Source organism: Sciurus carolinensis, chromosome 13 (assembly GCF_902686445.1).
Source record: "Sciurus carolinensis chromosome 13, mSciCar1.2, whole genome shotgun sequence".
NCBI lineage: Eukaryota > Metazoa > Chordata > Mammalia > Rodentia > Sciuridae > Sciurus > Sciurus carolinensis.
Window position 1 is genome coordinate 71,566,209 of NC_062225.1, and position 13,939 is coordinate 71,580,147.

A 13,939-nucleotide genomic window follows, 5' to 3' on the forward strand; every position below is an offset into this window, starting at 1 on the left:
AGAAGGAACCAGAGGAGAGGCTGATGCAGAAACTCGGGAAGCTATGGCAGCAGCTGGGGATGAGGTCCTGTACTAGACATCAGAAATGGAATGAGAAGCAACATGCAGGCTAGATTTCTTATTTTTTAATTATTTATTATGTGTTTCAGTTCTAAAACATCTATTTGGTCCCTTTTTTCCTGAAATTCTTAATTGAGATCATTGGAAATTCATGTTATAAAAGTAATATAAAAAGATCCCTTGTACATTTTGTCCAGTTTTTCCAACTTATCTTTGTTTTACAAAACTATAATATCCCAAACCAGGAAACTGGCATTGATATAATCCAGTGATTTTACACAAATCATCCCAGGTTTACATGTACTCATGTGTTGTGTGTGGGGAGTGTGTGTGTGTGTTTGTGTGTGTGTGTGTGGTGTGTGTACATGTGTGCAATATTTGACTCTTTACATCTTCTGTTCTCTGGTGAAACTGTTTTTCCATTTGTTTCAAGAGTGTTCGTCAATTCTTAGAGCATGGTCACAACCTATTCTTTAAAGTCTTTTTGTGTTAGTTGCAACATCTGTATCATCTTCGGGTTAGCATCCTTTGTTTTGTTATAGGACAATGAGTTGTGTTTAACCTCTGCAGAGAATGTTGGCTTTGTTGATCATTTTCATTTTGTCTCAGCAGAAGTCAAGCTGGTCAGATCCAGGCTAAAAGTTCCTGCCCACTTTCCGTGCACAACAGTTTCCACAGCCATTGAGTTTCCAATACCATTGCAGTGACATTCAAATCTATTTCATGATTTGTTCTACCAGTAGTCAGTGGGGCCTAGGAAGTGATGCACCCAGAGACAGAAACCTTTGGTCAGATTCATACACATCCAACCTGGGAACAGGCCCAGGAGTTCATGTCCAAAATTTTAATGTCACTGTCTTGAGCCCCTCTTCTCATGATCTCCCCGACAGCTCCATGGCACTCCTTCCTGGCACCCCAAATACAACACCTCCCTTGGTTTTCATTTCCCTGCTCTGTCGTGCAGTCTGCTGAGACTGATTCTGCCTCTAAGGTTCAGCTATGATAAAACAGACAAAAACACTCAGGATTCCATGCGTGTTCTTAGGACCACAGTTTCTCCATTCAGAAACAAGAGTTGCTATTCCTTGGGATTCTGGCATTCTTGCTCATGCACTGCTGCTATTATAGCATATAGGATTGCCAGGAGACTGGGGTGGGAGAGAATTAAGAAAAAAAAAAAAACTGTATTGAGATATTTTTTAAAAAACATAATTAAGTAGAAAACTATTACAAGCTCATAATTAGAAGACTGAGTATTGTAAAGATGTCAGTTCTTTTTAAATTGATTTAAGGTTTAAATTTAAGACCAATTAAAACCATAGCAGATTATTCTTTAAAAGAAACTTAACTACTTATTCTGAAATTAATAAGGAAGAATGATGTATAAAGCCCAAAAATAGGCAAGACAATCTCCAAGAATAAGGTGGGAGGCTTTCTTCTACTGGATATCAAGATTTATTAATTTTAAATTAGAGCAATTGTGAAGTAATCTTGACACAGCAACATTCAAACAGCCCAGTGAAACAGAATAAAACACCACACCAAGTTTTTGGATACAATTCTCCAATCATGGTTGAAAGTCTGTTTGTTTCAGTTATTGATGAGTTAACAAATTATTTATTGAGCCCCTATTTTGTGCTGTGTGCCACACTGACTAGAAAAGGGTAGAAAGTCTGATGAAAGAATAATAGAATTGCACAAATAAAGCAAATCGATGGATAAATCCAGGTAATAAATCACAATTGGATAGCATGAGTAAAAATAAGTACAGGGCTAGAGAACGAACAGAGTAGGTAAGCGTCAGTCCCCTGGGGTTTCCTTGGAGAAACAGGGTGTGGGTAAGGAGGCAAGAACAGCAAGGACCCAAAGGCAGAAGTCGCACCCCTGCGTGAGATGGGGCTGAAGGAAGGAGCAAGCACGAAGACTGCAGAGACAGGGAGAGATCTGGCAAACCACTGCTCAGCTGTGGCAGCAAATGAAGGAGGACTCTGCTGGCATTAGAGTCAGGACATGCTGACAGGGTCTCTGCATTTCCTTGAACAGGTGAGGACCAGGAAGTGAGCTGTTTCACAAAGGCAAGCTGGAGGTACCAAAGCTGGCTCTGAGTTAGATTATGGGGTGTTGGAGGCATGAAGACAACAGAAAGGAAAGGAAGGGACAAATCCGACACAGCCTCTTAGACACACAAGTCATTAATCAGACTGAGGCTGAAAAACAGACATGCAGGTGTATTCAACTCAGGTTTCACAGCCAGTTAACAAAAAAGAGCAGAGCAGCCTAGATATCAGGAATCCCAGGAATAACATAAAAACCCCGAAGAAGGTGGCTAACGTTCTGGTTTGACCTACCAGTATTCACTTTTGAGGTGACATGAGCTACATCAACTCTCTGGGACCTGATGAGAGGCACGGCTTTCGTAGAAGGAGTATGTGTTATGTTCTTCCTTCGATCTTTCGCTTTACTTATCTTTGAAAGAGGTGCAAATATACCTAAAGGAGAGTGAATAATTTAGGTCAGTGTTAATTAAAAGCACTTCAAGTAAAGGGGCAAGTATAAACACTTGGTAACATAAATCTGCAAGTTCCTTCTTAGAGCCTAGTACAGGTCCTGTAGTGAGGGACAGAAAAATATGTAAGATGGAACTTTCCCTCAAAGAGCTTACAATCTAGTTAGTACACTCACACCAGTGATGGTTTAAGAGTTCATAAAAGATACATAATCAGGTGGTAAGAAACTGAGGGAAAGGGAAATGATTTAAAGTAAGAGTGCTCTATTATTTCTAAGCTACTGGCAAATAACAATACAGTATATAGCATAAAAACTTCCTCTCCCACATCACTTTGTATCTCCTCAGGATTTATGTTTTCTCACATTATAAGACTTTTATGCCATGTCTTACCCCTCTTCCAGACTTCATATCTTTTAAAGACAAAATTCAAACATTACTCATCTCCACATTCCCCCACTGTACCTAATTACAGTGCCTTATGCATAGTAGAGATGTATTTTTTGGCTATAAAATATAGTTTTCCTGAAAGGCCTGGCCCTCAGTTCCTGACAGTCCAAGCAACCCAGAGTGTGCAGGGGGAGGTGGGTAGGGGCTGCCTGTCTGGGCACTGGGAACACAGCACTCCTCCAGAAAGGCATTTACAGGACAAGAGACATCCAGGGCAAGTATGCATGGACGTCAGAGACAGGAGATACCAAGCCAACCTCCCAAGACATTTAAAAAGAGAAAGTAAAGTCATAATATGTATGTTACACTCTTTCATTTATTGTCTACAACCTAACAAATACACATGATGACTAAAATGTAACATATTTAAAACACTTGTTTTAAAGCTGGGTAGAAATGCTCCGGACAGTACAAAACCTGAGTGCACTGTTCACAGATTAAAAAGTGCCCACTGGATCACTTTTCTGCTTATCTTGAAATGCTTTCCTGCCTTGGATCCCATACCTCACCCCGGCTTTCCTGCCTCTCCTTCTTTTACTTATTTGCTATTTTCTCTCTTCTGTCTCCTACCCATGAGCTTTTCCTTGCCTCTCTAATCTTCTGAATCCTTATCATTGCCTAACACACACACACATGCACACACACACACACACACACACACACACATTTTAAAGCCCAATGATGACCTCTGGGGTTGCTGAGGGTTTGAAGACAGCAACTGTATGCTCTGGGAATGAAACTTTGTACAATCTTTCTGAAACATAAAAATCCTGATCTAATCAACTGTATGGAATTAATTATAAAGAAATAATTATACTTAGAGGTACAAAGATTAGCAGTTTACATTCGTGTATTCTAAGAAAACAGATTTCACAATTTCTAGTTACTAGAATGTCCTAATTTTTAATTTACTACTATGTCCAATCACACCTTCAGAAATTAATTATGAGGACATAATTTGAGTAGGAGGAAGACTGTACACCTAAACATGTCCTCATTGCAACATCATTCACAAGGAGGAGAAAACAAAGTTGTCCGGCAACAGGATGAATCACATCTGGGAACTACAGAAGTCCCTCCTTATCCACATTCCACAACGTTCCGCACATGGCTATCACAGGCAGTAACAAACCCTACAGAGATGGAGGTACTTTCCTATATATACTGAGCTACATAAAACTTTATTTATAAATCAGGCACAGCAAGAAATCAACAACAGTAATAATAAAATAGGACAAGTGTAACAATATACTGTAACAAAAGTTGTGGAAATGTGTTCACTCCTCAAAATACCATACTACGTTGTACTGTATTTTTGGTCTGTGTCTGATCATGGGTAACGGAAGCCACACAAAGCAAAACCAAGAATGAGGGGGACTGCTATGCTGAATCACCACTGATAAATAAGACATTTATGTAGTATCATAGAAAATATGAAAAGTAAAATCAAGAAAATAAAAATCAAGTTATATGTTTCATTACATTATTAAAATCCAATATTACCTTTACTTAAAAAATTCCGGGCTGGGGAGATAGCTCAGCTGGTAGAGTGCTTGCCTCGCAAGCACAAGGCCCTGAGTTCGATCCCCAGTACCGCAAAAAAAAAAAAAAAAAAAAAAAAAAAAAAAAAAAAAAAATTCCATGTGTGGATATAGGAAAACAAACAGAAAAAAACTGAAAATTAGAACACATAAAAACAGCCCATGAATAATTTTTCCAATTTAATTGATTAGTGTCAGTAATATCATTAGAGTTCAATGAGTTTTGTTTTTTTTCTTAATCTCAGGGAAAATATATGGTTTTTCTTTCATAAATTTTCCATAGGATAAACTGTATTTGGGCTTTTTTTAATTAAATATTTTTTTCAATGACAACCTCATTTATAGATAGAGACATCCCTCTTCTTGACTTTTTTTTTTTTTTTTTTTTAAGCTAAGCAAGGATAAACCAAAACTAAATTTAAAGCCAAGACTGGATACCAAGCCCACAGTGAGCACAGTGTACAGGTCTCATTATTTGGTCACTCAAGTCAACCAAAGTTCTGATGAGATTTTCCCCAGATCTTGACACATAACTTTAAGGTTTAACTAAAAATAAACAAATAAGGAAGAATTATTTTCAAAGAAAGGAGTAAAGTTGGGCATGAGGTGCATGCTTGTGCTCCTAGCTACTAAGGGGACTCAAGCAGGAGGACTGCAAGTTCAAGGCCAGTGTGGGCAACTTAGGGAGACCCTGGTTCTAAAGAAAATAAAAGGGGCCGGGGCTGTAGCTTAGAGATAGAGCTCACCTGGGTTCAATCCCCAGTAATGCAAAAAGTTAATAAACTAAATTAAATAAAGAATAATAAATTTTCAGATAAATATGTATTTAATTCCAGTTCCTCCCAAAACCCCCACTAAAATATCAAGAAGGAATAAAAATAGTATGAACTCTAAAAGAAAATGCTGAAAAGAAGGAAAAAATGTTAAAAACTTCCATGAGAAGGAAAAAGGTCAAAAATGAAAGAAAGACTTTGAAACTTCTAACTGGCAATACTGGAAGCTCAAGAAAGTAGTTGACAAACTATGACCCAAGAGACACGTCCTGCCCACCATCTGTGCTGTGAAGTTTTCCTGGCACAGTTTACACACTTTCTATGGTTGCTTATTCACAACAGCAGCAGAGGCAAAGCTGTAGCCCACAAAACCTAAAATACTTACCACCTATCCAAAGCTCACCAAACTCTACATTAGACAATAGAACATCACCTCCAAAATACTGAAGGAACATGTACTCAACATTCCTTATCCCAAACTATCATGCACTACACAATGGTAAAAATAATTTTTTTTTTTTTTTTTTTTTTTTTTTTTTTGCAGGACTCAGGACCTCATACATCCTAGGCAAATGCTTTATCACTGAGCCACACCCCTGGTCCTTATTTTAATTTTTATTTTGAGACATTAAGTAGCTGAAACTAGTCTCAAGCTTGCCATCCTCCCGCCTCAGCTTCCCGAGCTGCTGCAATTACAGGAGTGTGCCACCACACCCAGCAAAATAAACATTTTAGAATGGAAAGTCTCAAAACATTTTCTCTCTCACGCATCCTTTGTCAGAAAGCTACTGAAGAATATGCTCCTGTAAAACAACAAGAAAGAAACTGACTTAGAAGAATAAGAGCACTGAATTTCTAAATCACAGTACCAAGTCAACGGATGTCTAAAGCTGGAAAAATCAAGAAAGACTCATAATATATTATTTACAAACATGAATACTAATATCAGAAGATACAGCTAAAGGAGTTGAAAAAGTTCTTGCCTCTAACGTGCAGGAAGGCAGGGAAAGATAAGTCCAAGGAGGGTTTTGATTTGTTTAATAATCTTTACAGTATAATTCAACTTATCAAACTAGGTACATGTATTCACTTTGGGAATTATTAAAAGACATTAAGCCAGTATTACCATCAAGTATTAAAATGTATTATAAAACTTCTACAATTTAAAAAAATCTATTGTGTGCTAGAATCAAAAGATCATTAGAACAAAGCAATCCTGAACAAACCACAGCATTTATAAGAACTTCATTTGTGATAAAAGGGAAAATGACAGATTTAGAAACAGAGAAAGAGAAACCTTGCTAAGAAGAAACAAATGTTCTGGCTTCTGGTTTGCAGGGGATTCACCAACTCCTCCAAGTAGCTTAGAGAGGCCTGGCTGAGTTAGCAGAAAGGTTTACTCCCACCTTCCCGCATCCAACACAGGATCCCCACCCCAGCAGGCCTCAGTATGGAAAGCAGGACTGGTAGTCCTTGGGTGTTTAGCTGAATCAATACCTGCCCTTGGAATGATGAGTCTGGGAGTCTACATGCAATCTCTAGAAATCAAACTATTTCCCCTAATCTGATGTACACCTCTCCTGTGTGTAGCTAAAAGTTTTTGATCCTGCCCTTAGTCTGCGTGACAGTTACCAGAATGAGCTATCAGAGGAAAACAAAAATTAAAACCTTAATCTCATGCCACTAACCAGTAAACTTAAAGTGGATTACATAATTACATGTAAAAAAAAATTCAAACATTCAAAGGAATAAAATACCTTGTTACTAATATTTGGATTAGAAAGATCTATCAAGGCATGAAAGCAAAACAATTTATAAAGGTAAAGTCTTTTAACTATATATAACTAGATGCCCCAAAACACTGCAAGCAAAGTTCAAAGGCAAATGATAAACTGGGAAAACATCTATAATAAATATAAGGACCAATGTTCTAAATAATGTATTTTCTAAAACTCTTTTCAGTTTCTTTAAAAAAAAAAAAAAAAAAACACTAATATCTCAATTTTAAAGGGCAACTGCCAATAACACAAGAATACATATAGTACAACAAAACATTTTAAAATATTCTATTTTGCCACAACCTGAGAAATATGAATTCAAACAAAAATTTTCACCAAATTAGAAAAATTAAAGGAAATAGAGGCATTAAAAATCACATTTTCAAATAATACTTTAAAAAATTTAGGGAGTGCTTCTACAGAGAGAGAGATGCTGATCTGAAGCACAGCCATCAAACTGACTGCACCACCGGCTACCTCTCCTTCAGGAAGTCACAGTGGAAGTGGAGTCGCTAATATTCATCCTTATCCAGTAAAAACCTTGGCAGCTGGCTGGCTCCCTGCCCTCCTCCCCTCCTCTCCTCCTGGCTTGGCTCATGGTGACTGCCACACCCACCCAGGCAGCCGCCTAACGCCCAGGCCGTCTGTTCCTTGCGCACGTCCCTGCCGGAGAGCTTTCCCTCTGGCCCAGCTCAGCCAGTCGGGCTCGTCATAACCTGTGTAGCTCCACCATGTGTGTTGGAAGCATCGACCGCTCCAGGTCATAACCCCAGCACCCCTCGGCCTCTCCACCGAATCCCAACAGCCAACCTCCTCAGCTCTCGTGGTCTATCTCCCAAGGGCATCCTCATTTTCTCCACCAGCTGTCCTGGATTCCACCATTTGTCATGCTAACCACTCTCCTAAAATCCTCAACTCCTCTGCCTAATTCCTTCTGTTGGAATTTGAGAAAAAAGAACCCTGGTGAAACCAGACTCTGCTTAATCAGAAGCTATACCCAAACACTTTAAAATGCCTGGGAAAAGAGACACCTAGCCTTGCATGCTGGTCTCTCTCTAAGTCTATGACCACAAGCTCCCGGCGGGCACTCAGCAGCACCTGGTCATCCACCACATCTCCCTGATCCAGCTGCATTCTCATTCTCCTCCATGAACTTCTTGAATCTCCTCTCTCCTCAAACTTCCAAATACCTTCCCTTTCCTAACATCAGCTAATGGTCTCAGCTTCTGAGAATACAGGAAACGGTCCAAGGAGAACCTCCCCATCTTCCCAGCACTTGTCTCCTTGGGGAGGGTGAGCTATGCCCGATGCAATACCAGTAACCCCTGCCCTGGCTCCCAGCCCCTTGTACTCTCCAAGGGCTCTCCTCCTGTGACTGCCCCTTCCTCTCCTACAGCCTCCACTCCTCCTTTGTATAATTCTTATCAATATGAACGAACATGCTATAACAATTCCTATGTTTAAAAACTCCTCCCCAAACCCACATCCCCCTCATCTATTATTTAAGTAGTCAGGAGAAAAGTTTCATTCAAAAACTATAAAAGAGGCTGGAGGGGGGAGTATGTGCTTTGCATGCATCAGCCCTGGTTTAATCCCCAGCACCACCAAAAAAAAAAAAAAATCTATAAAAGAGTAAAATCTGACTATTTTTAGTTACTCCTTAGGAAGTTAAAGAGCATCAACCTTACCATATTTGGGGGAACATTTAAAGTACTGGACTTTTCCAACACTTCCATTGTTTTTTCCTTCTGGTTCATCCAATTCAATGCCAGCCCACTGCCCACTTGCAAATTCAGTTGTTCCACAAAATCTTAACGTCCCAACCTAAAGAAAATACACATCAAAATAATTTTTAGAATTCTTAATAATTCTAAGTGTCCTACTCCTGCAAATTTACAACAGAAGTCTTAAAAGTTTCACCGTCTCAAAGTAGTCTTCCAAATAAGGAACACTAAACTGTGACATGAAATAATGACAAAAGAGTTAATTCTTCAAGAAGACCTAAGAATTGTAAATGTGCAGGCACCCAATCAGTGAGGTTCAGACACGAAGCTCTTTACCAATGGAAATGAAAGGAGAGATAGACGTTAAACAGCTGGAGACTGCTCTTCAGTGCAGCTAGAATTAACCAAAATGAAAAATAAAACAGAATAACTCACTCTCTTAAGGGTCCACATTCTCAGACACAGCTATAGGAATACTACTAAAGATAACTGCTCAATCTAAATTAATCTCTTGGTGTTTTAACTCCATGACAGTGAAAAACTAATAAATGTCCTGTGAATGCATTATTTTGGAAGCTGGTGAATGTCACTCGACCTAATTGTTTGTAGCTTTAATTCTAATTGAGTCCATTTTCTTAATATATCAGGCCTCTAAACTGCAATTTTCTGAGAAATCTACACCACCCCCCATCCAAATACTGATATGTAAAGATGTCGAGAATTTTAGCATCCAAGCAGGTATTCCCTGTTTCAAGCTCCATACTAAGTTCCCTAATGATCTCAAAATTAAAAAATAAACAAAAATGAACCTCCAATGGAGGTTCATAGCTCAGTGATAGAACACTTGCCTACCACGAACAAGGCCCTGGGTTCCATCCCCAGCATGGCATAAAGAAAAGAAAAAAAATTTCACATAAGGTATTGGAAAACTAAAAACTGAACACCACAAAGGTCACACAGAAGCTGCAGCTCTGGAGAAAAGGGATCTGCAGTCTGTGGCATATTCAGTTGGGTAGGGTGGGGCGAGGGAGGAGTCTTCCTCCGCACAGAACTCTTTACTGTCAGATTATATTTCCCTGTTTGTGGGATCTTGAAGCCTAACACTGAAGAACAGGAGGGGTCTCCATCCCTTAGTTTCTGTGCAGTTGCAGTGAGAAAAGCCCATGCAGGTTGGGAGCAGAAGGAGGGAGCTGCACAGACAACTAACTGGGTAAGATCACTGCTCAGCTCATACCCCTAAATGTACTCAGCAGTTATACTCTGCTCCTCTTTTTCCCATGCAAACACAGACACCTTCACTATCAAGTTCTAATAAGTTTTTATCCATAAATCAGACTTCACAGTAAACTCACATCTAAATTGCACATTTTCAGTCAAGCCTCTTCCTACCTACATGTTTTTACAAAAATTTAAAAATCTGACCATGCTGCACACACCTTAGAACACAGGCCATGGACATAGGTTCAGGGCCTGCAGTTACTTACTGTACCTTCTGTCCGGCGATGACCACACGATCCCCCAACTTCAGGCCAAGAGACATGAGCATTGACTTGCTAGTAACATGATCACAGTTTGGAAGCAAGGCCTTCGTGATACTACATGACAGAGGCACTGCATCTAGAAGCATCTGCTTGATCTCCTTAGCAGTGGCTGCAGCATCGGCCATTTCCAAGGGCATGTCCACTGGGTCTGGAACAACGTCAGCAGGGATTTGTCCTTTTTCATTCTACAAATAAACAGAGAATCTTCAACTCGTACTGAATTAGAGCCGTGGATGGTCATATAAAATTCTTTTTTGAAAGAATTTTAAGTTAAAGGCATTCATCATTTATTTATTCAAAAATATTTACTGAACACTTACTCTATGCCAGAAGAACACAAATTCTGGTGGGAGAGAGAGAATGTAAACAATTAAACAAGTAAGTTATATGGTGTATTAAACAGCAGTAAGAAGCAGAGAGAAGGGGAATGGAGACCCTGGGCACAGAGGGGGCTGTAGGAGGAGTTATTAATACAGAGTGGCCAGGGAGGGCCTTCCAGGAAGATGTGTGTGCATGGAGATCTGCAGGAGATGAGGAAGAAGAGATGAGGGAGAAGAGTTCTGTGCACTGGGAAGGTACCAAAGCCTGGGTGGACAGCATGTCTGATTGCATAGGTACACAGAGAGGACAAGCTTGGAAACAGAAATCACAGGGCTGACTGGCTTTCCATTCCCAGACTCAACCACAGCCATGCACCACTTAATGACATTTTGGTCAATACGGGACCATATACACAACAGTGCTCCCACAAGACTGAATCACCAAGTGACAGCATAGCCTCTTCGCTTAGGTAAGTGCACGCTATGATGTTTGCACAAGGACAGAATCACCTAGTGACACATTGCTTGAAATGCATCCCCATCATTAAGGGACACATGACCACATTCCACCACTCCAGTGCCACCAGCCCAGTTCTGTGACCTTGACCTCCTGTCCACTTATGCAGTAACTCAGATTTCAGAAACAGAAACTATAGTTCTCATTTTGCTAAAATTTGGGTTATAATCAAGAAAAGTGCTCTTTAGCACTATAAAGAGACAGTGGCCTGGAATTTATCCTATGACAAGATAAAACAGCCAGACACAAGTCCACTTCTTTAGCATGGTGTTTAAGTAATGAAAAACCTGTCATACAAGTCTTCTCCCTTGGTTCTAACATCAAGGAAAAGCTTGTTAACAAAACTGAGAGAATCCCTGCCCTTTAAGAGTTCATAGTAAAGTGGGAGAGACAATAACCAATTAAAAAAAGATAACTGAAACTTCCAGTATGCCAATTAGGAAAATCGGAGATAGAGCGACTAATGGCTCAAAATCATTTATATGATTTCCGGCAGGAACGACGTTACAATCCAAGCCATCTGCACCCTAACCTCAATCCACCTTGCCTTGGGCCTTCCTATTCACCACACTACCCTTCCCTCAGAAAAGATACCTTCCTCATTTTCCCCAGCCAAAAACTTTGGACTTTATAAGAAAGTCCAGGTTTCAGTCTTCTAATATGCTGAATCAAGATAGTTTTGTTAACTGGAAAACTATTTTCCTCTGCTGATAATCTTCGAATGATCCATACAGATTTTTTTAAATGAGGCTCTAAGTTTACAACTGCCCAATATTTTTTGTTTTAAAATCCAAATCAGTTTGGTCCTAAGTAATAGGAGGGAAGACCTGTTATCCGATTTCTGGGATAGTGATGTACTATTTAAATCTCAGAGTTTGAAGAAAAATACAAAATACAAGGAACATATGTATAGCACTGATGTCTACTCCTGGAGAGATGAATACATGTGGGGAAAACAAAAAACAGGTTAACCACTGTGCTGCTGAGTCATAAACTGTATTTACTTTAGACTTGTCGGGTCCTCACTTTTTTTCTTTTTTGTCCTGGGGATTGAACCCAGGGGCTCGCTACCCCTGAGCTACAACTACAGCAGTTTTTATTTTTTTATTTTGAGACAGGGTCTCACTAAGTTGTCCAGGCTTGTTCTTGAACTTACAGCCTCCTGCCTCAACCTCCTGAGCAGCAGGAATTACAGGCCCATGCCACCATATGTGTCCTCACTTTTGAAAGTTGCACATCTGTTAATTCCCATGAAATTTAGCAACTGACACTTGCATTAAGAAAACAAAATAACAGTCACTACAATAAAACAACAACAATGGTGATGTCTTCCTAACAGGAGCAGGCTTATTCATGATGGAACTCCGTTTTCTTCTAATGCGGTGGCTATCACCCTGTGCTCCAAGGGACACTGCTGACTCACACACCAACTGTGTTTTTCAAATGTTTACTCCATTCTTAAATGGTATATTTAAGTTTAAACTTATTTTAACTTTTATTCTTTTGGTATGAGTTTATGTATTTTAAAGTATTATCTAATTTTTAAATCACCTTAATATATATTTTTGTATTTAACAGTTAACATTTCATAAAGATATCAAAAACCTAAAGGAAAGATCTTAAAACTCAAAGATTATGATACTTTTGGGGGGGTTTACTTTTCTGAATGCAAGTTTTATAGAGCTTAATATAAAAGAACTGAAATTCATGTCTTAAAAATGTATTTAAGATAAAGGATTCTCATTATACTCATTATATATAAAGGATCTCATTTTATATAAATATAAATTACTCACTCACTCACTCATAAAGGAATTCTCCTACTGGTAACAACATCTGAATTCAGTTCTGTTGGGAGATAATATTAATTTTTTTCATTCTTTTACTTCAACCTCTTACCCTAAATGCTGGGTTTGCTCCAAGCTCCAGTAAGCATTTTATAGCACCTGCACACAAGTTATATGCTGCAATATGCAGAGCTGTTCCAAAATTAAAGTCACTGCAAGTGGCATCCACATCTGCAATTAAACATGACAAGTATATTAACTAAAAATTTAAATTTAGCTATTATAATTTAAAAGGAAACAGAAAGCTTGAGGGCTTGGGGGATTTTTAGCCTTTTATAAGAATTAAATTAACCCACCAGAATGGATTAAAATATTTGTGTTACAATCTGGCCAAAACGATCAATTGGTTATTTTTCTAGTACAACAAAATTCATTATTAAAATGGAGTGATACTATCATGGATTTTCCAGCCATCGCAAACTAAATCATATTAAAAGTAATGAATGGCAATAATTCATATTGTATAAGTAACGGCTTTCCCAAGACTTCTCACTGAACTCTTGCAGATCTGCAGTGACAACCCCAGTGGTGTAGTAGGGTTTAGGTCGGGGGTCAACAAACTACAACCCATGGGCCAAACCCACCTCTCCACCTGTTTCTAGGGTTTATTGGAACATGGGCACATTCATTCATCGACATTTTTCTATGGCTGATTTCATGCTTACAATCATGGAACTGAACAACTGTGACAGAGATCATATGGTCTGAAAAGCCTAAAATATGTATTTACCGTTTGGTCCTTACCAGAAAAAGACTGCCAACTCTTCAGCTCCTACTATGTAAAACAATACAGAATTCTCTAACCAACTGAAGACTAAACATTTCCATCAATCCATCCATCCATAACACTCTATTCAACAAATCATTATAAGAAAAGGAATT

At 38.9% G+C, this 13,939-nt stretch overlaps 1 protein-coding gene across 4 annotated transcripts in view; it reads right to left on the minus strand.

The window, feature by feature from the left end:
* Clip4 (CAP-Gly domain containing linker protein family member 4) overlaps nucleotides 1–13,939 on the minus strand; it is a 102,369-nt gene that overhangs the window by 22,669 nt on the left and 65,761 nt on the right. For all 4 annotated transcript variants that reach the window (XM_047522559.1, XM_047522556.1, XM_047522558.1 and 1 more), the window contains exons 6-9: nucleotides 13,110–13,228; nucleotides 10,322–10,558; nucleotides 8,797–8,932; nucleotides 2,409–2,549 (exon numbers count right to left, since the gene is read on the minus strand). In XM_047522559.1, the coding sequence (XP_047378515.1) occupies nucleotides 2,409–2,549; nucleotides 8,797–8,932; nucleotides 10,322–10,558; nucleotides 13,110–13,228 (633 nt within the window). The remainder of the gene's footprint in view (nucleotides 1–2,408; nucleotides 2,550–8,796; nucleotides 8,933–10,321; nucleotides 10,559–13,109; nucleotides 13,229–13,939) is intronic.